This window comes from Mycteria americana, chromosome 9 (genome assembly GCF_035582795.1).
Source record: "Mycteria americana isolate JAX WOST 10 ecotype Jacksonville Zoo and Gardens chromosome 9, USCA_MyAme_1.0, whole genome shotgun sequence".
Taxonomy (NCBI): Eukaryota; Metazoa; Chordata; class Aves; order Ciconiiformes; family Ciconiidae; genus Mycteria; species Mycteria americana.
In genome coordinates, this window is record NC_134373.1 from 23460606 (window position 1) to 23487308 (window position 26703).

At 38.1% G+C, this 26703-nt stretch overlaps 1 protein-coding gene across 16 annotated transcripts in view; it reads left to right on the forward strand.

The window, feature by feature from the left end:
• Nucleotides 1-1082: 1082 nt before the first annotated feature.
• The window catches only part of LOC142414285 (sodium channel protein type 2 subunit alpha-like), a 67973-nt gene continuing 42352 nt past the window's right edge, over nucleotides 1083-26703 (forward strand). For 2 of the 16 annotated variants that reach the window (XM_075511307.1, XM_075511306.1), the window contains exons 1-11: nucleotides 1083-1349; nucleotides 4995-5113; nucleotides 6013-6102; nucleotides 7655-7783; nucleotides 8481-8572; nucleotides 9421-9693; nucleotides 9998-10061; nucleotides 10957-11098; nucleotides 11251-11457; nucleotides 14312-14611; nucleotides 24864-25211. In XM_075511307.1, coding sequence (XP_075367422.1) covers nucleotides 1083-1349; nucleotides 4995-5113; nucleotides 6013-6102; nucleotides 7655-7783; nucleotides 8481-8572; nucleotides 9421-9693; nucleotides 9998-10061; nucleotides 10957-11098; nucleotides 11251-11457; nucleotides 14312-14611; nucleotides 24864-25211 — 2031 coding nt within the window. Of the gene's footprint in view, nucleotides 1350-4994; nucleotides 5114-6012; nucleotides 6103-7654; nucleotides 7784-8292; nucleotides 8385-8480; nucleotides 8573-9420; nucleotides 9694-9997; nucleotides 10062-10956; nucleotides 11099-11250; nucleotides 11458-11925; nucleotides 11930-14311; nucleotides 14612-17952; nucleotides 17958-22166; nucleotides 22191-24863; nucleotides 25230-26703 lie in introns of all 16 variants that reach the window. The other 14 variants (XM_075511313.1, XM_075511314.1, XM_075511308.1 and 11 more) reach the window with 14 other exon arrangements.

A 26703-nucleotide genomic window follows, 5' to 3' on the forward strand; every position in this document is an offset into this window, starting at 1 on the left:
GTAGACATCAAATAAAGCTATCATTTCTTACTTGGTGGCACTGCTCCTTAACCAGATCTGCCTTCCTTCTGCCATTCCCTCCCTCCAGGCGTTCAAACTTCTCCACTGTGCTGTACAGTGCATCAGTTTAAGCAACTGGTCCTGCTGCAGAAGGACTTGGAAGAAAGAAAAGAACATTACTTTCAGCCGATGCACTGCAGGTCTTCATAAAGAGACATGTTGTACAGTGGAGAGAGCAGGAAAAAGCAGCAGGGACTACATCAGCCAGCACTGACACCAAAGACATTCATAGGGAACCAGAGTCTTAAATTTCAAACTAGTTTTAGTCTGAAATAATATTATGACACTTGCCTTGCAAAAAATCAGGGGCAGCATTCTTTTCCCATGTGGTCTTGATCGTACATCCTGTTTCCTTTTACTTATAAGGCTTGTGGTTTTGATTCACAGCTCACAGTCAGTAAATGCAACCTAACCTGCTTTGGTATCTAACATTAACCTTCAGCACAGTAAACTGTCAGCAAGAAAGAATTATGCTTGTTCCTCCCACAATTCAGTTGCTGTCATTTAAACAGCATTAATTGTACAAAACCTTTTTCATTTAATGAAAGTATTTACTTTTATAAAGTTGGATTATTGATACTTGAAAAAATACAGGAAGATAAAATGTATTAACTAGGTTTACAGTTTTCAAGAGTACTTCATAGAATACGCATTTATACTTGCTGTTAAAAAAAAGATATACTGTTAAAAAACTTGTATCAGTATTTTGCTCTAACTGGGAGAGTCTAAGGACATAGGCAAAGCAGTGTTTGTGGGCAGAGGTAGTGTCTTTTTCTAGACCAGCAGGAAAAAGCTGAAAAATAATTTATAAAATATCTAAATAAATTCTGAGCAGTTGCTTTTAACTTTTATTCAGCTTTGAAATATGCTGCTTCTATTTCAGTCCTGGAAAGCATTTCTGAGCAAATGTTGGGGTTTTTTTTTCTGTTGGTAGTATCTAGGTTTCCTAAATTATCTAATTTTCTTTTATAGGTCATTCTTATGCAAGAGGCTAAAAGTAATTAAATTTGCAGGATGAAAACATGGCACAGGCACTGCTGGTACCACCAGGACCTGAAAGCTTCCGCTATTTTACTAGAGATTCTCTCGCAGCTATTGAAAAGCGTTCTGCAGAAGAAAAAGCTAAAAAGCCCAAGCAAGAACATACAGATGATGATGATGAAAATGGTCCAAAACCAAACAGTGACTTGGAGGCAGGAAAGACACTGCCATTTATTTACGGTGACATACCTCCAGGAATGGTATCTGAACCTTTGGAAGATCTGGACCCATATTATATCAATAAAAAAGTGAGTGAATAATCTTTTGCACAAAATAGAATATTATATTCTACATTAGAAACGTTTAATCACAAAATATGATGGTTAGAGCCATCAAGCCACTAAATATACAGAAACATCCTTTCATCTAACAAAACTGATTTATGCTCTTCTATATTGTGAATCCTTCAACTTCCGTTGAGTTACTTGTTATTTACCTCAGTGTAAGGAAGATATAGCTTACTTGAGCTTGCCTGAACTTGAGAACTTGACTAAATTTTCCTGATTTCAATGTGGCAGTAAGACTGGATATGGCAAACGAGGTGTTCCAAGCATGATTTTGCAGTGGAGATGGTTGTAGATATGCAGGTAGCATCCACCGAAGTTAGTGAGATAAAGGACTGTAACCGTATTCTTTGCTTCTGTTATAGCTATATAACATATGTAAACATATATCTATATATGTATGTATAAAATATATCTCTATATATATGTAGCATAGAGACTCTGTGTAAATCTTGGGTCATACAAAACTACCACAATGAAAACTGTTGCTTGAGGTGCTTGGGATTGCTATGCTAGTTCTCTGCTGCACAGCTGTCAATTAGAAGTCCGTGGCAGACACCACAGAAAAGCTAGGTCTTGAGGAAGGAATTGAAAAAAGACAGTTTTGTTGTTCTGAACACTAATTGAGAGTTTTCATGCAGAAAGAGCAGAGCAAAGAGTTATGTGTTGTGAGAGAAAAGTGATGTGCCTGAGTTATATGTGTAAGGCTATAACGTAACTGGACTATTAATAGTGTAGTTGTGCTCCATGAAGAATTTATACCCTAAAAGAGGTGTACTTCCCCTTCTGATTTGCACAGTCATATGAAGTCTTCACTTTCACATGATCCGCAAGCCAGGGACTTGGAGATAGAAGGGCTAGTTCAAACAGATCCATTCAAGTAAAAACTTTGCCCCTTGACCTTTTTAAAAGTCAAGATCTGCAATAGAGTATATGGGTTTTGGTCTTGTAGCAATGATACAGACAAGCTGGGAACAGACTACCATTATATGATTTAAGAGAAAGACAAGGAACAAACAAGTATATCTCCGTAGCTGGGATTAGCTGTAGACTGTGTTAAAAGATCCTGTGTTTCCTCCAGGATCTGAAATAGTCCAGCCTGGGAATAGTTAAAAACAGCTGATGTCCTGCACAGATTAGTAAAAGGTACAGCTGACAGTAAGAGCAGGTTTTCCTCTGTACTCTATCTCCTTATTTCTGCATGCTCCTTTAGCAGCATCAATATGTTCTCCCAGTTCCTGATAGACCTGTAAAGTGTTGTGGGTAAGGAGGGTGAAGGAAGAAGAAGCTGTGGATAAGAACCGTAAATTCAGAAATCCAGAAGGTGTTTTATGGACAAGTGCTTGGGATTATCTTTCCTCGTCTCTCTGAAACAGAGAAGGAAATGGACACAGTTGCTCTGATGACGGCTTGAGGCATTCCGGGCTGCCATCCAGATAAGAAACTTGATGTTGAGCAACTATAAAAAAATGAAGACATAAAATACTTTAAACTGCAAAGAAAGTTATTTTGTTTGTTAGGAAAAAATCATGCCAATAGTGCTTTCATTTTTGTGGCTAAATTTGTGGTTGCCTTTTGTTCACAAAACTGTTTTAAAAATTATGGCTTCAGTAATAGGAATGGAAAATAAAGCAAATCCAGAATATGTAATTGTGTAACCTAACAGTTGCCAAAGTTAAATAAACAGTGCTGTAGATAATAGAAATATTAACATTATTAAGGAAATTTAAAGAAATGAAAGCTCAGAGAGGGAGCATTGCCAAGGGTTGTTTACATTTATATGGTTTTGGTTATATCAACAATTCCATGCTGATTCTTACTTACAATATAATTGTGCGCACTAAGCCCTTTTCTTGACTAGCTGCAAAACAATTCAGGAATGAAGTTGCATAAATAAGTTCAGGACTAAAGTTTTCTAAACAAGTCTTCTACAAATGAAGTATGAGAAAACCTGAGTAGTACTGAAGTATACTTTCTAACCTCCAATGATCAGAAAAAGTAGTCAGATTTTTTGGAACAAAAGTGTAAAAACTCAGGCTCCTGATGGACTTGTTAGTCTATCAGAGTAATTAGTAAACTGCAGAATCTTTTGTCACCGGTGACATCTGTGTTTATGTTACGTACCAGCAGAAAACAAATGGGCATCTTAAATGAGAAACAAGAATGTCATCCCTCCTCCAGTTTATAGCAGAAACTACTCTTCATCATTGGCTTGTCAATGCAGAGAAAATACATGTGAATTGGAGTCTGTCTTCAGGCTCTGCTGCAGCAGTGACCTTGGGACAGGCAACATCCTTCTACCATTTCGAGCTGGGTGAAGGACTGCAGGGCAGAGAGAAATGCCAATGAGTGCGAGTCCGTTCTCTGTCATCCTCAATGCTACGCTTGATGTTATTTGTGAGCAGGCACCAGCAACACTCCTTTACCGGTCTTCTTTCCCACTGTAGAGAGGTTTGCTTTCTCTCCCAGAGGCAGCAGACCAGATAGGCAGCAAAGGCCACAGAGAGGGCAGCATTTTTCTGATCACAGCCAAGTTTTTACAGAGAATGGAAATCAACATGGAGAACAGTGATACTATATAGCTCTGCTGAGAGCATAACAAAGACTCTATTATGGTAACACAAAGCAGAGCCATTACCATCGACAAAGAGCAAAAGGAATGAAGAATAGTCATGTCCTGAAGAAATTTCAACCAGCACCAAAGATGCAAGTAAACCTCACACACAAATACGCTTGGAATAAAAATGAAAACACTTAGGCGATGACCGCCAACAGGAACAGAATGAAAGTGAACATGAAGAGTAGGTTTATCAGGTCAAATTTTAAAAGATAACAACTACCTATATTTGGTGCTCACATATAGGGAAAATAAGAACATATTGTTAAAAATTAAAACAGCATTTTTTTGAAGAAAAGATTTGTTGTTATAAGATGCCAAATTCTGGTGTACGCTTGTCTCAGACTGCTCAGAATGATGTCAGCTGGCAATTCATTCATCCCTTTTATTTTTTCACAGATACATTTTTAGAAGATACATATAATTTATACTGTTAGTATTTAAAAATCTAAAATGAAAGCAAAATTATTTTAAAGTGATGGTTAATTGTTTAGTGACAGGTGTTTGTCCTTGTCACCATATATATATGTGTATATAATTCTGTCAAGTATTTGTTCCAAGTACAAACTGGCATTTAGAATTGCCCTTTTGCTGTTTTGGTTTTGTTAGTGCTTGCTCACAGGATAGAATGTATTTGATTAATTTGAAACTCTGACTTTAATCAAAGACTTGGTTAGAAATAAAATTGAAAATATTTTAGTCATGAAGTGCCACATTTTGCTATTATTGATAAGCTGACATCGGTGCTGATAATTCCCACCAATTTTAATAATATCAGAATTCAGTCCACATGCTGGGAAACTTAGCAAATTGGAGAATTGGCTGTGGAAGGTTTAATCCACTGTATTCATAGAAATCAGTTATTTTCCTACCACAGGGAGACAGTAGAATGGAACTTGAACCTCCCAGGTGGAGAATGGAATCCTTTAGAAAGAGGTAAAGACATTTATGTAGTCAACACTGTATTTTAATTTTGTATTTCTTTTTTGCAGACTTTCATAGTATTGAATAAGGGAAAGGCAATTTTCCGATTCAGTGCCACATCTGCCTTGTACATTTTAACTCCTTTTAATCCCATCAGAAAAATTGCTATCAAGATTTTGGTACATTCATATCCTTTTTTCTTAATGTTGATTTAAGGGTTGCCATTTAAAACTATTTAATTACTGAAATAATACTTTTCATACAGAAATACAAAGTATGTCCATGTGGGTGTACGATGCTAACTAAACATATGCTGATCACACTTAAAAAGCAGCAATATCACATGTGAATTGCAGAATGATCTTCATTCCTACCAAGGGAATTCTCTACTGAACCACCTAAAGCTGTCAGAGTTTAAATATCAGGCTTTATATACAAAAGGAGACCTGATCCCATACTAAGCCCTGCAGCTGAGGCCAAATTAGTAACAAACCATTGCACTTGAACATATCTAAGGTCACACTTTTACCAAGACCAGTAGTACTATTCATGAACTAGACTCACTTAGCAAGGACAAAAGAGCATGAGTAAGGAGCTGCTTTTTCAGGCATACTTTTTCAGCATTGTGTTTTCAGCATTGGGGTAGGCGTCCCATAAAAGATCCAGGTCAGAATAAAGGATAATATTTTCAAATATATTTCAATTATGTCCAAAGGACAACCTGGGCGTAAACAACCAACCTCTGCCTAAAGATCTTTTAGAATGATCCCCCTGGCTTCAATGAGTAATTATGTTTGGGTACTCATTTCATATTTTTACAGACTTAAGGATGTATTTAAGTTTCATTTAAATCCTAAACCTGCCATAATTATAAAAGTAATGCATTGCTTTACAGTAAGTGCACCATAATATGCCAGATGGTATACCATTTAAAATAGATAAAATTATGTGCAAGGCTTTATTTTCAGATTTTATTTAGAATGTCATGTTATTTGTACATATTTTTATACACGTAATATTTTTAATTATTTCAGTGTTATAAAACTGTCATGTTTTTCTGAGTTACATCCCTTGACTATAATCTACATTATTCAGCATGCTTATCATGTGCACTATTTTGACCAACTGTGTATTTATGACCATGAGTAACCCTCCAGACTGGACAAAGAATGTAGAGTAAGTTAAACATTTTTCCTTCTTCATTTTTACTACTTTGTTTTCATGTGGCTCCAAACAAGAAGCATTTTTGGAAAGTTGCATGTCAGAATGGGCTTTTCCAGAGTCATGAAGAATCAGATTTCATGAGATCATCAATACCTTTCTGGTTTCCTCCTGAATAATTTAAATGGTTTAAGAGTAATGCCTTGTTCTTTAAAGTTATGTCTGAGGAATATCTGAACTTCTACTGTGAAGTACAAACATGAGCTCTTGTCCTTGGGTATTCTGAGCTGTAAATTGGAAAAGGAGCTCCAGAACTTCAAATGTGCATGTAAAATTGTTGCACGTCATTCGTGAGGTCAGCCATATGTTGCATGGATATGAGTATCCATGATCTTAGCACAGTGGGACATTCATCGTGGCTCACTGATGTGAAGTCACAAGTGCCAGCCACAGCAAGCACACACAACACCCAAACCACAAGAATCTCAAACCACTGAGGAAAGGGCCTTACCTATGAAGGAGTAACAAAGAGCTCACAGAAGTAAGGAAATGACAAAGTATCTCTGTTTCTCTTTCTTGTTCGTGGTTATACATGCATGTTTGTTCTCTAACAAAATACAGACACACGTTTTCCTTTGAAATACTATGTTTTTCTTTGAAACAATACTGTTCATGAAAAACCTAGTTCTAACCACTTGTGGTTTCTTTCATTCCCTCACGTTCTCCAATAGCCATTATTGATTTCTATTTATTTATTTCACTGCATTAAGGAATCTTACTCTGAATGCTGTATTTAGAAACTGCACTAGTATTCACCCATTCCCAGTATCCTCAACAGTGACTATGACTTGTTAGGGTTGCTGAGAGTCTGAAAGGAGAGCAGTAGGGTCTGTAGGTAGATCTCCTTTATTCTGGAGGTCTGCACAGACCCACGTGTGCCTCAAGAAGTCCCTGCATTACGCTGTTTATAACTGACTATTCTGTGCTTTTAAATGAATGGTTATTCGCACACCAGGTAAATTGGTAATTATGCTCCACATCTTCAAGAATAACAGTCTGAGCATGCTTTCTTATATTTAATGATTATTTATTAAAGAAACCTGTATTATAGGGATGAGTATAGTTATTATCCAGAACTTATTTTCACAAAACTCCCTGATTTTGAAATTTAAAAGAAAAATCTTCATTTTTTGTAACACTTAGACATCTACCTGATTTGTGAATGCAAGCAAAGAGGCAGCCCTGTGAGTGCCAAAGAATGTACATACAAATATCACAGTCTGAAATGTATCTATAAATACTAGAGTCTGAAATTATTTGCAAGCACAAAAACTGAGATTAAATCAACCTTTTAGAAAATGAATAGTATATATGTGTCAGGTTCAAATTTCATCTACTGAACAACGATTACATTCTTAAGTGTTTGGGGCAAGTTAAGTTAATGATTTCCTCCGTTCACTTCTAAATACTTCTTTTCTTTTCTTGTAAGTCATCTTTGATAAAGAATGGCACTGCCTATAAGCATAAGTATGCAAAAATCCATTATTCCTGCTTTGATGCTTTTCAGGTACACCTTCACTGGAATTTATACCTTTGAATCACTTATCAAAATTCTTGCAAGGGGCTTCTGCTTAGAAGGTTTTACTTTTCTGAGAGACCCATGGAACTGGCTTGACTTCAGTGTCATTTTAATGGCGTAAGTGGTTCGAGAATTTTTTAAGCTTTTAGGGCATGAAATTAGTGGCAAATATTATTATAATAAATATATTGATTTAAAATTATTTAATTTCTGCAACCTGTGACTTTTAGAGACCGTATCACACATTTTAGTACTCATAAATCAAAGTAAAATACAGCAGGAGCCAGCACGGAGTGTCAGCCGCTAGTGTAATTACTGCTGAAGGACACTAATTTCATGTCCTATATTTTTCTGCTCACCAGAATGGAAGCCATCCCCTTGACTTCATGTCACCATCCTATTACAAGCTAATTAGTTTAATTAGCTGTTCAAATACAAATCTGAGTTTCACTTAAATGAAATTTAAGAAAAATTGATGAAAATAAATAATTATAAAAGCGAGGTGTACTGAAGAGACAGGTAAATTTTGAAGTATGATTGCTAATATTGCCACAGAGGTTTTGAAGACCCACATAATTAGTATAAGCTCTGCCTCAATTCTGAATAACTGTGATTTAATCCTACAGGTATGTAACAGAATTTGTAAACCTAGGCAATGTTTCAGCTCTTCGAACTTTCAGAGTATTGAGAGCTTTGAAAACTATTTCTGTAATTCCAGGTAAGAAGTAGTTGGTGTAAGGTGTTAGGCCCCTCGTATCTCCAACTGTTATTTGTGTGCTGTCATTGTGTTTGTGTGTGAACTCCCCTATTACAGATATGTGACAGAGTTTGTGGACCTGGGCAATGTCTCAGCGTTGAGAACATTCAGAGTTCTCCGAGCTTTGAAAACAATATCAGTCATTCCAGGTGAGAGCTAGGTTAAACACCGAGGCTGACTTTCGTTCCATTGAAGTCGAATTCACTTTTGAGCATAAGTCTTGCTGTTCGCTGCTCGTGTTGCCAGAAAAAAAAAAAAAAAGGCATGGATCATAAGCCTGGATTATGATTCTTTGCGTTTTCAGCATTAGCTTCTTTTATTTTGCAAATTCAGCCTTTGAGTTTAACAGATTCTTGCATGAAACATAAAGTATGAGGCCTATGGGTTATTTTGCTTTGTTTTTCTGCATTTTATTACGACGAGTTGTCTCCTTTACATTAAAAAAGCTTTAACGCTATGGCTTTCTTGATTTTGAATTTTGTCCTTTATTTTACCACTTAAAATTGACATTAGTCTTAAAGACAACCAAGCAACAACAAAAAAGATACCAAAAAGGAGATAAATATTGCACAGGAAAATTTATCAAACGCAAATAATTTTTTTCCCTCAAAATTACTTGCAATTCTATCTCACACTGTCTTCATACTGTTGTGAAGTCGTATTTAATATTAAATGGAAATTGAATTATTGGCAGAATATTAAATGCAGAGAAAAATTAAGAAATAAAATCAAATCTATAACAGGAAAGCATGATTGATAAAATTTCCTGCTTGAGAATAACATTATATATTCAGTTTATTGGAATATATGTACATTGCGTATTCATAAAAAAGAATCTTTTTCTTTCATTCATCTTCACAAGCTCTGAGGCTGCTCATGAAGCTTTACTTTTTGAGAAATAAAAAATAATTTCTTTTAAGTGTCTGCATGAAATCTTAATTATATGGGAAGTGCAAAGATACTCTTTGATAAATCTATGGATCTTTTCTCTTTGCAGGCCTCAAGACTATTGTAGGAGCCCTAATTCAGTCTGTGAAGAAGCTCTCGGACGTAATGATCCTGACTGTGTTTTGTCTGAGTGTATTTGCACTAATAGGGCTGCAGCTGTTCATGGGCAACTTGAGGAATAAATGCCTGCAGTGGCCTCCAGACAATTTTACTTTTGAAAGAAACATTATTTCCTACTTTAATAGCACAATGGATGAAAATGGTACATTTGTTAATATGACAGTGAGCACATTTAACTGGAAGGATTACATTGAGGATGAAAGTAAGAATGACTGATATAACTTTTTAATATATTTCTGGCTATAGTATGTAACTACTTGTAATCAGACAAAGAATATTGAATGGTGTATATTTCTGCCTTATGTAGAACTGCTTACAGTCACTGACTGACAGAGATCAAGTACATACAATAAACAACTACAATAACCAGAAGGGTTCCTAAACAAACTACAAAGTGATCAGCAGCTAGCCACTTTGATTTTATTACAATGTATTTTTATTTTACTTTGTAGTACTTTCAGGTTCATTTGATTTATTCACATATATTTCTAATGCTTTCCACACAGCTCATTTTTACATTTTGGAAGGACAAAGAGATGCCCTACTTTGTGGTAATAGCTCTGATGCAGGGTAAGACCCTTTCAAAAATCCTCTGTTATGTTCTGTAGAAAAAATAACATGAAGCCTATCCATAGCAGTTGCAACTCCATATTTAGCAGTGTTACAGAACTTACAGAGTTTTGCTGCTAAACAATGATTTCTTACTTAAGTTAAAATATTTTACTCTCTGGCTAAACAAAATACTCATTAACAGCCTTTCTTCCTGCTTGATTGGAAAATGATGTTGGTGTTAATGATAAAAGCTGAACTCTTGTAAAGTCTATTTTGGATAAGTACTGACTGAAGAAAATAGGATGAAAGCAAGGGTTAGAACTGAGAAAGAGAATACATAAAATATTAAGAAAGCACAGTAGTGACTTCATAGTTCAAGACAAAATCTTTTTTTTCAAGCCTAACTCCTTTTCATTACTGGCAAATTCTGCCATACATATGTGCCCAATTATGAGCCTAGAATTGTTAGCTGACCTCCAATACCTAACTGGCAACAGTGAAGAAGCTTAGTAAAAAAAAAAAAATCTCAGCATTATGTGGGAGATCCCTAACAGTACAATTGGATATAATTGTAAACTAATAATATTGTTTAATCTGTCTGTAACCTTAACAACATTTTAGCAATTATTTCTGCCAGGAAATTATTCATTAGGAATAAAGATTCTATTTGCAAAATATGACCGAGGAGAATTTAAATATTTAGGTCATTTCAACCAGTGAATGGATGGAAAGGGTATCTTTCATTTACTCTCTTACTAGTTCATTTCTTAGGACTTTTTTTCCTGCATGAATTTAATTGTAATTCATGGATTTCCTGTGCAAAAATAATGCATATTGTTCCAAAAGATAATAAATATGTTCTAGAAGGAAACAAAAGTTATGATTAAGTACCTTCTGTTTGGTTTTCACATAGGCAGTGTCCAGAGGGATATATATGTGTGAAAGCTGGTAGAAACCCCAACTATGGTTACACAAGTTTTGACACCTTCAGTTGGGCTTTTTTGTCACTCTTTCGGCTAATGACTCAGGACTTCTGGGAAAACCTGTATCAGCTGGTAAGAAATTTTTATGACATAAAAAGTAAATGGTAGGAAACATAAAAAATTATATAAATAGGCTTATTTGTACGTGAGCTGAAAGCATAATGCTGTTGCAGTAACAAAGATAAGTGGTGGGATAATATATAGATATACTTTCTACTCCCTAGACGCTACGTGCTGCTGGGAAGACATACATGATATTTTTTGTCCTCGTGATTTTTCTGGGCTCTTTCTATCTCATCAACTTGATCCTGGCTGTGGTCGCCATGGCCTATGAAGAACAGAATCAAGCAACCATGGAAGAAGCAGAGCAGAAAGAGGCAGAATTTCAACAGATGCTGGAACAACTGAAGAAGCAACAAGAAGAAGCTCAGGTAATGATGGAAATTGTACTTCCTGAACAGCCTTATTCTTAAGGCAAGGATAATAATCTTGTATGAATGAGAACATGTATAAATTGTGCAATGAATTACAGAAGAAAAAGGTCTTGTTTTCCACGCAAGTTAGGAAAGTGGAAATAGCCAGTGAAAACGAGGAACTAACCAAATAGCAAAAAAGCGGGCTAACGGTAAAGAAAAGAATGGTACTAAGTTCACCAAAAGACTGTAAAAGTAAAATATTTGTGATAAGAGTGTCCTCGAAACCTGACTTTAAGTAGGTATAGTTCATGATGCTTTTATGTTACAGAACTTATGAACAGCATGAAAAAAGTCTAGTGACGTTACTTCTGGTTGACGGTCTGAGTGAGAATTTCCAGGCTTGCTGTACTTAATAGTTCTTCCCCAATATTCAGAAAATAGAGAGAAGGACTGTAATCACTGTTCTTTTAGGTTTCTATCCAGCAAGGTATTTAAGCGTATCCCTAATTCAAGCACACTGAAGTCAATCAGAAGTTTATATATCCTTAGAACAGACTAGCAATATTTATAGCAAAGGTATTACTTCAGAATTCTTTTAAAGTAATCTTTGTTTTCTTTGAAAAGAGAAGAAAATTATTTAAAATTTTATGAGAAAAAAGACATTTTAATAGATACTTTTGTGTGAGGTTTTCTTATGTGAAAGTAAAATATATGCAGGAATTCAGCTCCGTGAGTCAGACATCTGTCTCATTTCTGGACTGATTTGCTATTGCTTTTCATCTGCAATATAGTCATTTTCAACAGGACAATGTTTATAAAATGCTAGCAGATTAGAATCTTCTATGAAACTATAGTTTTGGTAGTATTTTACAACTACTTTCACTAAGTTAGAATGATTCTATAAAGTGTTAATAGAAAGTGAAACTCCATCTTTTTCTTGAAAAGAAAGCTTTATGCATGACCTGTGAGATCTAATTAGCATATCTGTATTTTAGTCATTAAACCTTATCACTTCCAAATGACTTAAAGAAAAAGCAGAATCCTGCAAAATTCAAATTAAAAAAAATTAAGGATCAGCAAAGACTACTTTTTTTAAAAAAAATCTGGTATTTTCATCCATGAAAGGCACTAAATCACATTATATCAGAAGATACCAGGAGGCTCATCTAGATGTTTGTGTGTTTGAGAGTGGGACAGAGATGAAGCTGATCCAGAATTAGGAAGAAGAATAGAACCATATGAAACAGAGACTACAATGAAGGTTGGATAAAGGCCCTGGAAAATCGTTACTTTTTTAAATGAATGACCACTCAATTCATTATAAGAAAAGCAGTATTACAGTCAAGATCCCTTTTGTATGTGAAAATATTAGCAGAAAGTATGCATTACAAGGTGGATCACTGAGCTGCTGAATTGGTTGCTGAGACAGAAATGAGCATGAGACCCATCTCTTCACTCCCTTGACACTGAACCTATTTATCCACAAACCTAAGTCATCACAGCGGTCTTTGGATTGCTCCACTTGTTTGACCTTTGGTGTTAGTATTATGAAGTAGATGGGTGATGACTCAGCATCTGCTGCCTTTGTTTCTGTTAGAGCATTTGAAGGATGATATTCTGAAACCAGTATGACAAAATTTTGAGTATCACTTCTTTTAATTGATAAACACTTCCGAATCCTTTTAATACTCCGTTTAGCAGAAAAAGTCTTTATCAAGTCAACTTGTATAGCACGGGTTGTATATTGTGGCACAGAAAGCCATTAATTCATACTATGAGCTTTCAAACTATCCTTTCCTGCTGTAGAGAGATACCTCATCATTCCTGAAATACTTGGCAATGAATATAATATGTTTTGCTGGATAATTACTAGTCATCTTTGTTATATAACCCTCGTCTCTTGCCATTTATCACACCACCCTTTTTTGTAAGCTCACAGCAGCCTATCATCTTCCCAAACGTATTTTCCACTGCAGAATTTCATAGCAATCTCCCAGATAGATCTTTCTAGGAAAAGTACTGGACACACTCCCAATTCTTCCTTTATTTCATGACTAAATGAACCGGTTACCCTAATGAACCAAATCAGATAGGCTGACCACTGTAGTTGAAGATACTGGTCCTGAGTTTTGGGATGGCTCTTCGTTCCAGTGAGTCATCTCATCCCTTTCCATCAGAGAAGAAACCCAAACTTTTTCTTCTTTCTGGCCGCAGCAGCAACAGGCAATAAATGTACCTTTGTGTATCTATAACAAAGACCTAGAGTGCTGTTACAGTGGGAAATGTGGGAGGGGAAACAGGAAGAGGGAGGTAGGACTTGAAGACATGTCTAAAGGGTGTGCCTGTTGCCAGTGGACGTAGAAGGAAAGTGAGGGGAGTGTCCTTGCTGTGAAGACAGTGAGGAAAGGCTGAATTCAACTACTTGCAGGCTGCTAGTTGGATTATGATACATTAACTCGTATTGTGGATGTTAGGGATTAGTTTTCTCTGTAAGGACTCAGAAGGGATCAGCCGAATTAGAGCATGATGTGGGGCTTTTCTCAAGAGAAAATGGGGAAGCAAGTCTGAAATACATGAAAAAACACCATGTTTATACTTTTCTGACTACCTTAATTTTAGACCAGTGTCTTGTGCAGCAAGTCTTTAAGGAATAGTGATGCTATTGTTCTGCTGAAGTTGATGCTTCAAGTAGCTCATGCTACTAAACAATGAGGAGCTATACAACTCAATAGTTTATCTTCAACTTGTTTGTGTATATTTGCATACTCAAGGGTGTACAACCAGCAGTATTACCACAGTGATAATAAAATATGATCTAAAATTGTTCATTTTTGGCCTACTAAGAATATCTTGCTTTGTAACCTGACAGGCAACAGCAGCAGTAGCAGCAGCATCAGTTGCATCAAGAGATTTCAGTGGTGTAGGGGGATTAGGAGAACTCTTGGAAAGTTCTTCAGAAGCGTCAAAGTTGAGCTCAAAGAGTGCTAAAGAAAGAAGAAACAGAAGGAAGAAAAGAAGACAGAAAGAAATGTCTGAGGCAGAGGACAAAGGAGATATTGATAAGTTCCCCAAGTCCGAGTCAGAAGACAGTATCAGAAGGAAAAGTTTCCGATTCTCCACAGAAGGAAGTCAACTGACATATGAAAAAAGGTTCACGTCTCCTCACCAGGTACAGCACTCTTTTTATTAAATCATGTACGTCTACTCTAATTTGTTTTTGACTGAAATTACAGCAGCTTTACATGCTGGAAGTTAAGTAAAAGGTGAGTGAAGGGAAAAAACAGTGGTAGTACCGTTAACAGTGTCACAATTTGATATGGTTTGACCCATTCTATTAGCAAAGGGATAAAAAGAACATACCAAGGATAATTGTAAACTTAAGTAAAACATTTCTGAAAATGTATTTCTGAAGATGTATCTGGCAGATTGGAGAACAAATCAAAGACTCTGATTAGTACTCATATAGTTGCATTAATCAACCATAGGTTCTCTATTCTGCATCCATTTCAAAACTATACAAATATGTGGGGCTTTTTAGCAGAACACATCATCAAAATACCCTGCATAGGAAATTCCACACTACCATTACTTTCTATTGTTTTCCTTAATAAGTTTCTTTAAATGGTAGATAATAAGAAAAGTAGCTCTAGTAGTCCAGAATAAAGACAAACTATACAGGGATCGTTTGGGTTTATATTTATAAGAATTTAGTCATACTGTTCTTTTTAATTAGGAATTTATTATAAAAGATGGAGAATCATTGCAATCATAGAAAAATAGTTTAGGAAGGGCCTCTGGAAATCATTTAGTCCAAACTTCAAAGCTCTACTCCCTTAAATCAAAGGATCTCTTCCATCGCTTAAGGATACTTTTGCTTATGTCAAGTCTACACACAGTTACGGTATTTGTAGAAAAATCACTCAAAATGCAGGTTGTGGTTTAGCCCCAGTTGGCAACCAAGCACCATGCAGCCACTCACTCACGCTCCCCCCCTCAGTGGGATGCGGGAGAGAATCTGAAGAGCAAAAGTAAGAAAACTCATGGGTTGAGATACAAACAGTTTAATAATTGAAATAAAATATAATAGTAGTAATAATAATAATAATAGTAATGAAAAGGAAAACCATGAGAGAGAGAGAAACAAGAACAAAACCCAAGAAAAAAAACCAACTGATGCAACTGCTCACCACCCGCCGACTGACGCCCAGCCAGTCCCTGAGCAGCAATTGCTGCCCCCTGGCCAACTCCCCCCAGTTTCTATACTGAGCATGACGTCATATGGTATGGAATAGCCCTTTGGCCAGTTTGGCTGTGCTCCCTCTCAGCTTCTTGTGTGCTTGGCAGAGCATGGGAAGCTGAAAAGTCCTTGACCAGTGTAAACATAGTCACTAGCAACAACTAAAACATTGGTGTTGTATCAACATTATTCTCATACTAAAATCCAAAACACAGCACTATATTAAGTACTGGAAAGGAAATTAACTCTATCCCAGCTGAAACCAGGACAGTATCCACCCCTTATTCTATACCTTCTATGTCATGCCCAGGTCCTATACTTTCCCGTACATTCCAATTAATCACCACCACTTTCCCTGTCTTTTGATATGTACACACAGCTATCATTCCCTTGGTCTATGGGCCATCCCTCTAAAATGTCCATTGAGTTCATTTAGTCCATGACTTTGGGTTCCATCTGTCATAACAGTCCTGGGCAGGAGAGATGGTGTGTGGTGTTGGATTGTTGCATGCTGAAGCCAGTTCTGGTTCCATCACTGCTGTGCTTTGCTCATCAAAGTTTCATCAAAGTTCATTCTTCATGAATCTGGGTGATTCTTATTGTAATACTGTTGATATGGCATATAGCAACCATAAAAGTGATGACATACAGCATTATATAGCAATTAATGTAATACCATTCAGCTCATTGGCTATTTTAACCCAAAATCAAATCTCCTTGAGGTACACATCAGACTTCCCCATCCTTCCGCATCATCCACCAAGTGCACCAGGTCCTTGAGCAAAAGCAATCTCACAAATGGGTTTGCCTTTGCATGAGGCAGGAGTAACCCAGACTGTCTTCCCCAGCATATTTTTTACGTGCACTACAGGGACTTTATCCCCTTCTACAGTACATAAAAGTTTTGATTGGGCAGGGCCAGCTCAATTGGCAGATCCCCTAGTGTTGACTAACCAGGTGGCCTTTGCTAAATGTGTATCCCAATGTTTGAATGTCCCACCACCCATTGCTTGCAGTGTAGTCTTTAACAGTCCATTGTATTGTTTGATTTTCCCAGAGGCCGGTGCGTGATGGGCGATGTGATGTACCCACTCCATGCCATGCTCTTTGGCCCAGGTGTCTATGAGGTTGTTTTGGAAATGAGTCCTGTTGTCTGACTCAGTTTTCTCTGGGGTGCCATGTCGCCACAGGACTTGCTTTTCAAGGCCCAGGATAGTGTTCTGGGCAGTGGCCTGGGGCACAGGATACGTTTCCAGCCATCCGGTGGTTGCTTTCACCATTGTGAGCACATGGCGCTTGCCTTGGTGGGTTTGTGGGAGTGTGATATAACCCATCTGCCAGGCCTCCCCGTATTTATATTTCAGCCATCGTCCTCCATACCACAGAGGCTTTAACTGCTTGGCTTGTTTGATTGCAGCGCATGTTTCACATTCGTGGATAACCTGTGCAATAGTGTCCATGGTCAAGTCCATCCCTTGACCACAAGCCCATCTATATGTTGCATCTCTTCCTTGATGGCCTGAGGTGTCAGGGGCCCACCCAGCTCTAAATAATTCACCCTTATGTTGCCAGTCCAGATCCACCTTGGCCACTTCAATCTTAGCAGCCTGATCCACCTGCTGGTGCTTTTGATGTTCTTCAGTGGCCAGACTCTTGGGTACGTGAGCATCTATGTGACATACTTCTACAACCAGGTTCTCTACCTGGGCAGCAATATCTTGCCACAGCACGGCAGCCCAGATGGGTTTGCCTCTGCGCAGCCGGTTGCTCTGCTTCCATTGCTGTAACCACCCCCACAAGGCATTTGCCACCATCCATGAGTCAGTATAGAGACAAAGCACTGGCCACTTTTCTTGGTCAGCAATATCTAAAGCCAGCTGGATGGCCTTCACCTCTGCAAACTGACTCGATTCACCTTCTCCTTCAGCAGTTTCTACAACTTGTTGTATAGGACTCCATACAGCAGCTTTCCACCTCCGATGCTTTCCTACAATACGACAGGACCCGTCAGTGAACGGGGCATATTGCTTCTCATTTTCTGATAGTTTATTATACAGTGGGCCCTCCTCAGTATGCATCACCTCCTCCTCTGGCAATATTCTGAAATCTTTGCCTTCTGGCCAGTCCATAATTACTTCCAAGATTCCTGGGCAATTGGGGTTTCCTATCCGAGCCCGTTGTGTGATCAGTGCAACCCACTTACTCCACGTAGCATCAGTTGCATGATGTGTAGAGAGGACCCTCCCTTTGAACATCCAGCCCAGCACCGGCAGTCGGGGTGCTAAGAGGAGCTGTGCTTCAGTTCCAACCACTTCTAAAGCAGGTTGAACCCCTTCATATGCTGCCAATATCTCTTCTTCACTTGGAGTATAGCAGGCCTCGGATCCTCTCTATCCCCAACTCCAAAACCCTAGGGGTCGACCTCAAGTCTCCCCTGGTGCTTTCTGCCAGAGGCTCCAGGTAGGGCCGTTCTCCCTGGCTGTGGTGTAAAGCACATTTTTTACGTCTTGCCCTGCCTGGACTGGCCCAAGGGCTACTGCATGAACTATCTCCCATTTAATTTATTCAAAGGCTTCTTGTTGCTCAGGGCCCCATTTGAAATCATTCTTCTTCCAGGTCACTTGGTAGAGAGGGCTTACGATCAGACTGTAATTTGGAATATGCATTCTCCAAAAACCCACAACGCCCAAGAAAGCTTGTGTTTCCTTTTTACTAGTTGATGGGGACATAGCTGTTATTTTGTTGATCGCATCCATTGGGATCTGACAACATCCATCTTGCCATTTTATTCCTAAAAACTGGATCTCCTGTGCAGGTCCCTTGACCTTACTTTGTTTTATGGCAAAACTGGCCTTCAGAAGGATTTGGATTATTTTCTTCCCTTTCTCAAAAACTTCTGCTGCTGTATTGCCCCACATGATGATGTCCAGATGTTCTGGAGCTTCGCCCTGTTCCAGTGCAGTCTGGATCAGTCCATGGCAAATGGTAGGGCTGTGTTTCCACCCATGGGGCAATCAATTCCAAGTGTACTGAACGCCCCAAAGGGATTGAGAAAAATGCATTAGCGATATCAGTTGTGGCATACCACTTCGCTGCCTTTGACTCCAGTTCGTATTGAAGTTCTAGCATGTCCAGCACGGCAGCACCCAGCAGCAGCATGACTTCATTCAGGCCACGATAGTCTACTGTTAGCCTCCACTCTCCGTTAGACTTTTACACTGGCCGTATAGAACTGTTAAAAGGTATGCAAGTATTGCTGGTCACTCCCTGACTCTCCAGTCAACAAATCAGCTTATGGATAGGAATCAGGGAGTCTCGGTGCGCTATTGCTGCTGGTGCACTCTTATGGTAGCAATCAGCACCTGTTGTTCTTCAACCCTCAGGAACCCCACAACAGAAGGGTCCTCCCAAAGACCAGGCAGGGTGCACAGCTGTTCAATTTCCTCCATCTTTGCAGGTGAGTATTGCCAATGAGCTGGTGTACAACGCTGGTGCGCTCTGTACCAACTTCCACCATGTGGGTCGCGTGCACCTGACTTCATCTGGGTCTTTGGATAACTGCTCATTGTCCAGGTCACCATAAATCACCTCCAGCACAGCTAATTCCCTCAGGTACTGGTTACCTCTCTCCGTGGTGGTCCATTTGCCTGGGTGATATATAACATCTTCCTTGAAGGGATATCTTTCCTTCATAGCTGACAGTAGTTGCCTCCAGAGGCTCAGGGCTTGTGCCCTTTTCCAATCGCTTTGTCAATGCCCCCTTCCCTAGAAAGAGATCCCAGCTGTTTGGCTTCCCTACCCTCTAATTCCAGGCTACTGGCTCCATTACCCCAGCATCAGAGCAGCCAGGTGACAATGTGCTCACCAGGATGATGGCTGAAATTTTTTCGCATATCTCGCAGCTCATTCGGCGATAGGGATCGGGTGGTTTCCGTCTTGTTTATGAGCTCTTCCTCTTCCTCCTCCTCTCCTCGTGATGGCCCTGCTTTTTCATCATCCCTTTCTAAACAAGCTGACTTTCGCTTCCAAGATTTCTTCTTGTGTATAGGGGCGACTGATACCGGCATGGGTTGGTTCCCTGGTTCAGCCACAGTGCCTGTTGCGGGAGTTGGAGTAACCGCAGTGCCTGTCACTGGGCTTGGAGTAGCCGCAGCGCATGTCACCAGGGTTGGAGTAGTCGTAGTGCCTGTCACCAGGGCTGGAGTAGCCACAGTGCCTGTCGTTTTGTCATTAGATCCAGAGACCTTCTCTTCCCCTTGAGGGTTCTGAATAGTGTTGAACAGGGCCCAGTAGGCATGGGCCAGGCCCCAGCACATTGCGGTGATTTGTGTGTCCCTAGAATTGTCAGGGTGACAGCATACTTTTTCTAAATATTCTACTAATTTTTCAGGATTCTGCACTTGTTCAGAGGTGAAATTCCAAAATACCAGAGGTGCCCACCATCCTAGGCATTTGCCCATGCTATCCCACACACCCTGCCACTCATAACTATCCAGCCTTGGGGCAGATCTCTGGATGATATTCTTAAATTGCTTATTAACCTTAGAAAAAACCAAAACAATATTTGCAAGAAATACCAATAGATGTATCTTAACTACCCAAGGATGTTCAAGATACTGAAAGGTTATTGTAATGAAGGAGGAAACATCATAGAAGAAAGTAGCGGCGGTGCCATTCTGTATTTCCTCCATAAAAAAACCCTCTCAGAGGAAGAAGTATAATTTCTAATTGTCTCCACGAGGTGGTACCCGAAGTACAGTAATGGCTTCAGTGCAAAACCCAAATACCAGATTAAGCTCAAGGACAGTGTTTTAATAACAAATCTCCCAGGCAAACATCAGTAATCACTGCAGAGCACAGCAAACTGCAAAACCAACACTGATCTTTAACATGTATAGCAAAAAAAAAGAGCATGGTGCATAAATATAAACCAATATAGAGAACAGATGATTCAATATAGTGACCTGCAACTATTAACAGATCTAAATTCCTTAATATGCTCTGGTTAATCTGTTATTATCTCAAACCCTTTGAGCCCCACTTTGGGTGCCAAATAGGACTGTTGTGGTTTAGCTTCAGTTGGAAACTAAGCACCACACAGCCACTTGCTCACCCTCCCCCCCAGTGGCATGGGGGAGAGAATCTGAAGAGCAAAAGTAAGAAAACTGGTGGGTTGAGATAAGAACAGTTTAATAATTGAAATAAAATAAAATAAATAATAAATTGTAATGAAAAGGAAAACAGAGAAAGAGAGAGCGGAGAACAAAACCCAAGAAAAAAACCAAGTGATGCAACCACTCACCACCCGCCTACTCACGCCCAGCCAGACCCCAAGCAGCGATCGCTGCCCCCCAGCCAACTCCCCCCAGTTTATATACTGAGCATGAGGTCATATGGTATGGAATAGCCCTTTGGCCAGTTTGGATCAACTACCTTGGCTGTGCCCCCTCCCAGCTTCGTGTGCACCTGGCAGAGCATGGGAAGCTGAAAAGTCCTTGACTTTACTTAGCAACAACTAAAACATCAGTGTGTTATCAATATTATTCTCATACTAAATCCAAAACACAGCACTATACCAGCTACTAGGAAGAAAATTAACTCTATCCCAGCCGAAACCAGCACAATGCATCTCTTCAAAATGATAATGTCTGGTCTCAGCCAATAGATGACGTTTACCTACCAATACTATTCATGTTTAACTACCAATGTTTATCCTATTTAATGTTCATATCACCTGTGTTAGTTTACAGACTCATATAAAATATGAGATTCAGTGGCAGAAATACTTCATGCTGAAATGTATGCACTGAGGGGAGGAAAGCTTAATTTGAGACAAAGCCTCAGTAATTAGTCAAGTATAAAGGATGATGCCTGGTCTGAAAAAGATACATTTGCATTTCCAAGGAAGCAAAGTAATGATTATTATAATTAAGAAGAATGACCAGGTTGTTAGGGTTAGGGTTCAATAAAGAAATAAATAAAATGTAAGAAATAAATAAAATGTAAGAAAAGCAAATTACTAAATCTATCTCAACTCCTTTAAGTGATATTGTAAAACCGTATTTCCAATCTAATAAAATGTACTATTAGTTTTGGGCCAAAGCTGCTCCAAAAAATCTGTCATTAATTGGAAAGGGCTTTGAGTCAGGCTGATACAAAGGAGCTGCAGCCAAAGATCTCATCTTAGACTGCACAGTCCTGCCTCACTTAGTTTTATGCATATATATATATATATATATGTATGTGTGTGTGTGTCTGTGCATCATAGATGAGGATGGTGAGTGACTTGACCACACTACAGAAGAGTCACTGACAAAGTCTGAGCAGAAAGGAATTTCTGACTGCTAGTCCCTGTGCTTTAACTACTTGATAATAGGCCTCTCCATTGTCTAGTCTAAATTCCCTGATGCTCTTTTATATACTTCTGGTGAAGAGACTGATTAAGGAATATATTAAGTTTATATTAAATAAATTTTTTGGTGCACAGAAAAAATACTCAATACAGAAGCATGTATACGAAGGGGGAGGAGAATTTGAGACAAAGAGATTCCATAGATAATAAACTTTCTGTAGCTTTATTAACATACAGTAAAACATTGTTGCACGTATTTGTTCATACTCTGAAACTCAGAAGGCTTTCATCCTGTCAATTGTCATGAGGAACTATGAAACTTCCACAGAAACTTAAGAAACTTAGGAAAGCAAGGCATTTCAAATTACTTTTGATAACATGAAAATTAAATATGAATTCATGATGCAGAATAAATAATTAAAAATCATTAAAATAACGTGAAAAAATATTTTATATGTCTTAGATTTGAAAAAAAAGAAGGAAATGGTGCATAGACAGGAAACAGCTCATCTTGAGACGTCATGAATTACACAGCAGGAAGGAAATGTGACCATATGAAATAAATTTTTTAAAAATTAATTTAAAATTTTAAAATACAAAGAGACTTGTATCAAGCAAATAATCTAACTGAGGATAATTTATTAATTAAAGACTGTCTTGGTAATTGGTTTTGCAGTTGTAAAAATGCTTTGGGGCAAACGTTGCCTGCATACAACTGAAATAATACTGAGCTGCCACAAGAATGGAAAGATTACAGGCAGTAGAACTGGTAAAGGAAGAGCTGCTTTGTCTTGTTAGCCATGCAGTTAGCTCCCTGGTGAAACAGGGTGGCAGAGCATGAAACAACGTGTAGAATGGTAAGGGGAGATAATCTGCCCAGTCAGCCCCTGTAGAGCTTTTGTCCTTTGACACAGTATTCCATGTGCCAATGATGCAACCTGCAAGAAAAGCCAAGCTTTACTTTCAGACCTTACTTTTCAGGAGCACGTAGACACAAATATTTCTGCCTCTACACGTGTTAGAATTGCAGCCATTTTGGTTTATATCTTTTGTCTCAGTCCAGCAGGGACTTGTGGAGCAGCATTACTCTTCCCAAATCCCTGAGGGGCCTGATCCATTTAGCTGTGCTCAGAGCATGATAACACATATTGGAAAGATTGGACTACAAACAAAACATAGCAGCCATGGAAACATTCTGTAAAAAGAAAAGGGTAGCGGTGGTAGTCAGATGAAACCTAGTGAGCATGTGATTTTTTGAAGGACTGTAGGTTGGCCAAATACATTTACAAAGAAATGTACAAAGGGTGCAATAATTAGTTTACCACTTTGTCAGAATTCAGTGTCATGCTCTATAGCAGCTAGAGCTTTTTTTTAGATAAAATTATCTTTCAGCATAAGCAAAACAGCACTTTTTCCTCCAGCCAAGTTTACATAAATGGGTTAGCAAAACCATTTGGCTGATATTCTTCAAGTAACTCAGCCTGAGGGTGACAGCCAGCGTAGAAAATTTCAGCCCAAATTATTAAAATTTGGTGTAGCTGTAAGAGCAGAAAGAATACATCTCATAATGGTAAACACCTGCCAGCCTTTATAACAGGCGGTACTAGCAGTTCAGCACACACATTATGTATGTGTTTGTATAAATCTGAGTATGCATATACAGAGATACCTATGGATTGATATACGTATATATTCGTGCTTGGTTTTCACAGTATTAATATAGGCTTATATATTATAATGCAGTTTTCACTTTCACTTTAATTATCCTGGCATAAAAACCACTGCTATTACATATGAGCACTTTCCACCTGCAAAACTAGTGAAAAATTGAGAATAATCTCAAACCACATTTTTGATGTACCAAGATGTGAAGATTTGTACAAATGCAGAATTGAAGAAAGCTTAATGCAAGGTTTCTTTTTTCCACAATTAGTCCTCATTTTATTTATTCATGAATGCTGTTAATAAAATATGTAGCAAGGGAGAAGAACATTCCATTAACCAACTTCTACTGTAATTAAAAGATGAATTACCAACAACCACTGATTTATTTTTCTCATTTGTAAGAGGATGTCTTTAGGTAACGGTGTCCCTGGTGAATTCTTGCTTTGAGCTGCCTGATGGCCAAGTGGTACCTTCTGGTAGGTGTGCAGCCTGCTATAGCCCCCAGAGTGCTATGCCCAAGAGTGCTACTAGTCATGTTCACACTGAACCTCCAGAGCTTCCCCAAGCTGTTGCCTCTGTCTTCTAGTTTGAGAGTACTATGTATGTTGTTCCCACACTATTGAGCCTATTGTGAAGAGGGCAGACAAGTTCTTTACATCAACTTAGACTGAATTTAATACCAAGCTTAAGACCATTTCTGCCTCTAGCAAATAGAATAGAAAACAATGATCAGTGAGCATTATCAGTTGTTATCCCTAGGAATCCAGGGGATGAAGAAGGGAAGAAAAATAAAAGATATTTAGCTGTCCTCTAATAGAATAACGAATAAAAGACAAATATCTGCAAAACCTTGATAGTGATGTTCAGAACTGTTTTCACCACAGTCATGGGTCTATATCAATCCAACCTGACTTCTTTGATCAAAACTGTCCAACCTGACTTACGTTTTCTGCATAACTTTTCCTCAGTCCTGCTACACTACCTTAAAAAGAATTTTTCCCCTCTACATCAGGTCCCCTAATAAGCACATTCCCCTAATAGACACACTGATACTATTGAAGAAAAAAGTGACTATCCTTCCTCCTGTAACTATTCTTTGAAAAGCCAAGAACTTTGAACTTCAGTTCTAATGCTGTTTTGTTTTGGTTTGTTTTAAATCTTTTACAGTCTTTGCTAAGCATTCGTGGTTCCCTGTTCTCACCAAGGCGCAACAGCAAAACAAGCATTTTCAGTTTCAGAGGTCGTGCAAAGGATATAGGATCTGAAAATGACTTTGCTGATGATGAGCACAGCACTCTTGAAGACAATGAGAGCAGAAGAGATTCTCTCTTTGTTCCAAATCGACATGGAGAACGGCGCAACAGTAATATTAGTCAAGCAAGTGTGTCTTCTAGAATGGTACCAGCCCTTCCAGTAAATGGGAAGATGCACAGCACTGTGGATTGCAATGGAGTAGTTTCCTTGGTTGGAGGACCTTCAATTCTAACTTCACCTACTGGTCAGCTTATACCAGAGGTAATTATAAGTAAACCAGTAATTATTACATTTTGGTTCAGGCACGGAATTTTTTCTTGCTCCTCACATCTGCATGCCTTACCATTTCTTTGAGCTGTGAGAAATAACTTGCAATAGCTTCTAAATAACAGAACATAAGGGAAAAAAAGTCCTCAACCTCCTATGTCTGAGCCTCAGTAAAGTATTATATCCTTTTTGCCTTCAGCAGAGATCTGCACATAGAAAGAAAAAAACATAAACTGAATTTGACAATCTGTATATAGTTTCACCTCATCAACAAAGGTAGACATGTGGTATATAACTAAGGCTATAACTAGGAAATACGTATAGGAAAACACCTGCAAAATTAAGCAGAATGCAGTTACTACTCCCATGATAGTTAATAGAAATACCCCTTACGGAATTTATCTTGAAGAAATTTTTCTCATAACTTTAATGAGAAAAATACGTACAATTCCTATGTACCTTTGCAATTACATTACATTTTGGTGTCAGTTTTAGACTTCTGTAAGCTAAGATGTTCTTTCAAACTTTCAAAAAAGCAAGTTTTTCATACATAGTATTTTAAGATGGATTCAGTATGGTATTTTGGTGGCTATAATAGCACTGTATTTAACCTGAAAAATATTTTCTTTATAAATAAGTATTGAGATTTCATTACTACTATTACACATTTCTTTTTATTTTTGTTTCTCTCCTATCTTGATATAGACCTTCATACCAGAAATTCAATCAGATTACCTCAGAGGTTATGCGTATATAGTTCTATTTCAGAAATACATTCACTTGAAAAAAGATTTAGCCATTTAACTCAAAAGTCTTCTCTAAAGAAATAGTACTAGTGAATTCTGAAAATGGTTTTAGATCTTCACACTAAGATAACTTTGAAATCCCTTATGAGTTCTGCAGGCTTTTTTATTATTTTTCTGGGTGGGAACAGAATAATGAGAAAAAGAGTGAGTGGTTTCCATGAATCACAGAATCACTGGTAGAGCAGGAACCACAATTTAGGAACTTTTTAATCCCACTCCTGTGTTTAGATCCCTAGGCCACACACCAGAAGAAAAGCAAAGCAACTGTAAGGACACCTACATGCTACACAGTAGTGACATGTTAGGCACATTTAAATCAGAGCCAGGTATTATTGTTTTGAAAAGATAATTAGAAGCCATACAAAACAGAGAGGACTTGCATATTCATTGCAAGAATATACCACAAATTCTGTATGAGCATTGTGGTGGGTGAGAATTAGGGAGAAGAAATATTAAATAAGATGTGATTTTTTTCTCATATAAAATTTTCCAACCACACTTATCAGGTTAGGAACGCAGTACATAGTATTAGAGAAATAATTAATTCCTAGAATTATACTCATGTTTCTTGTATCAAAGTTACTTTCTTAAATAATAGTTCACCTTTCTCTGTACTCACACTTTAATTATTTAACATGACTAGCTGCTGGAAATTAAGGTGACAGGTTTCAACTCTGATC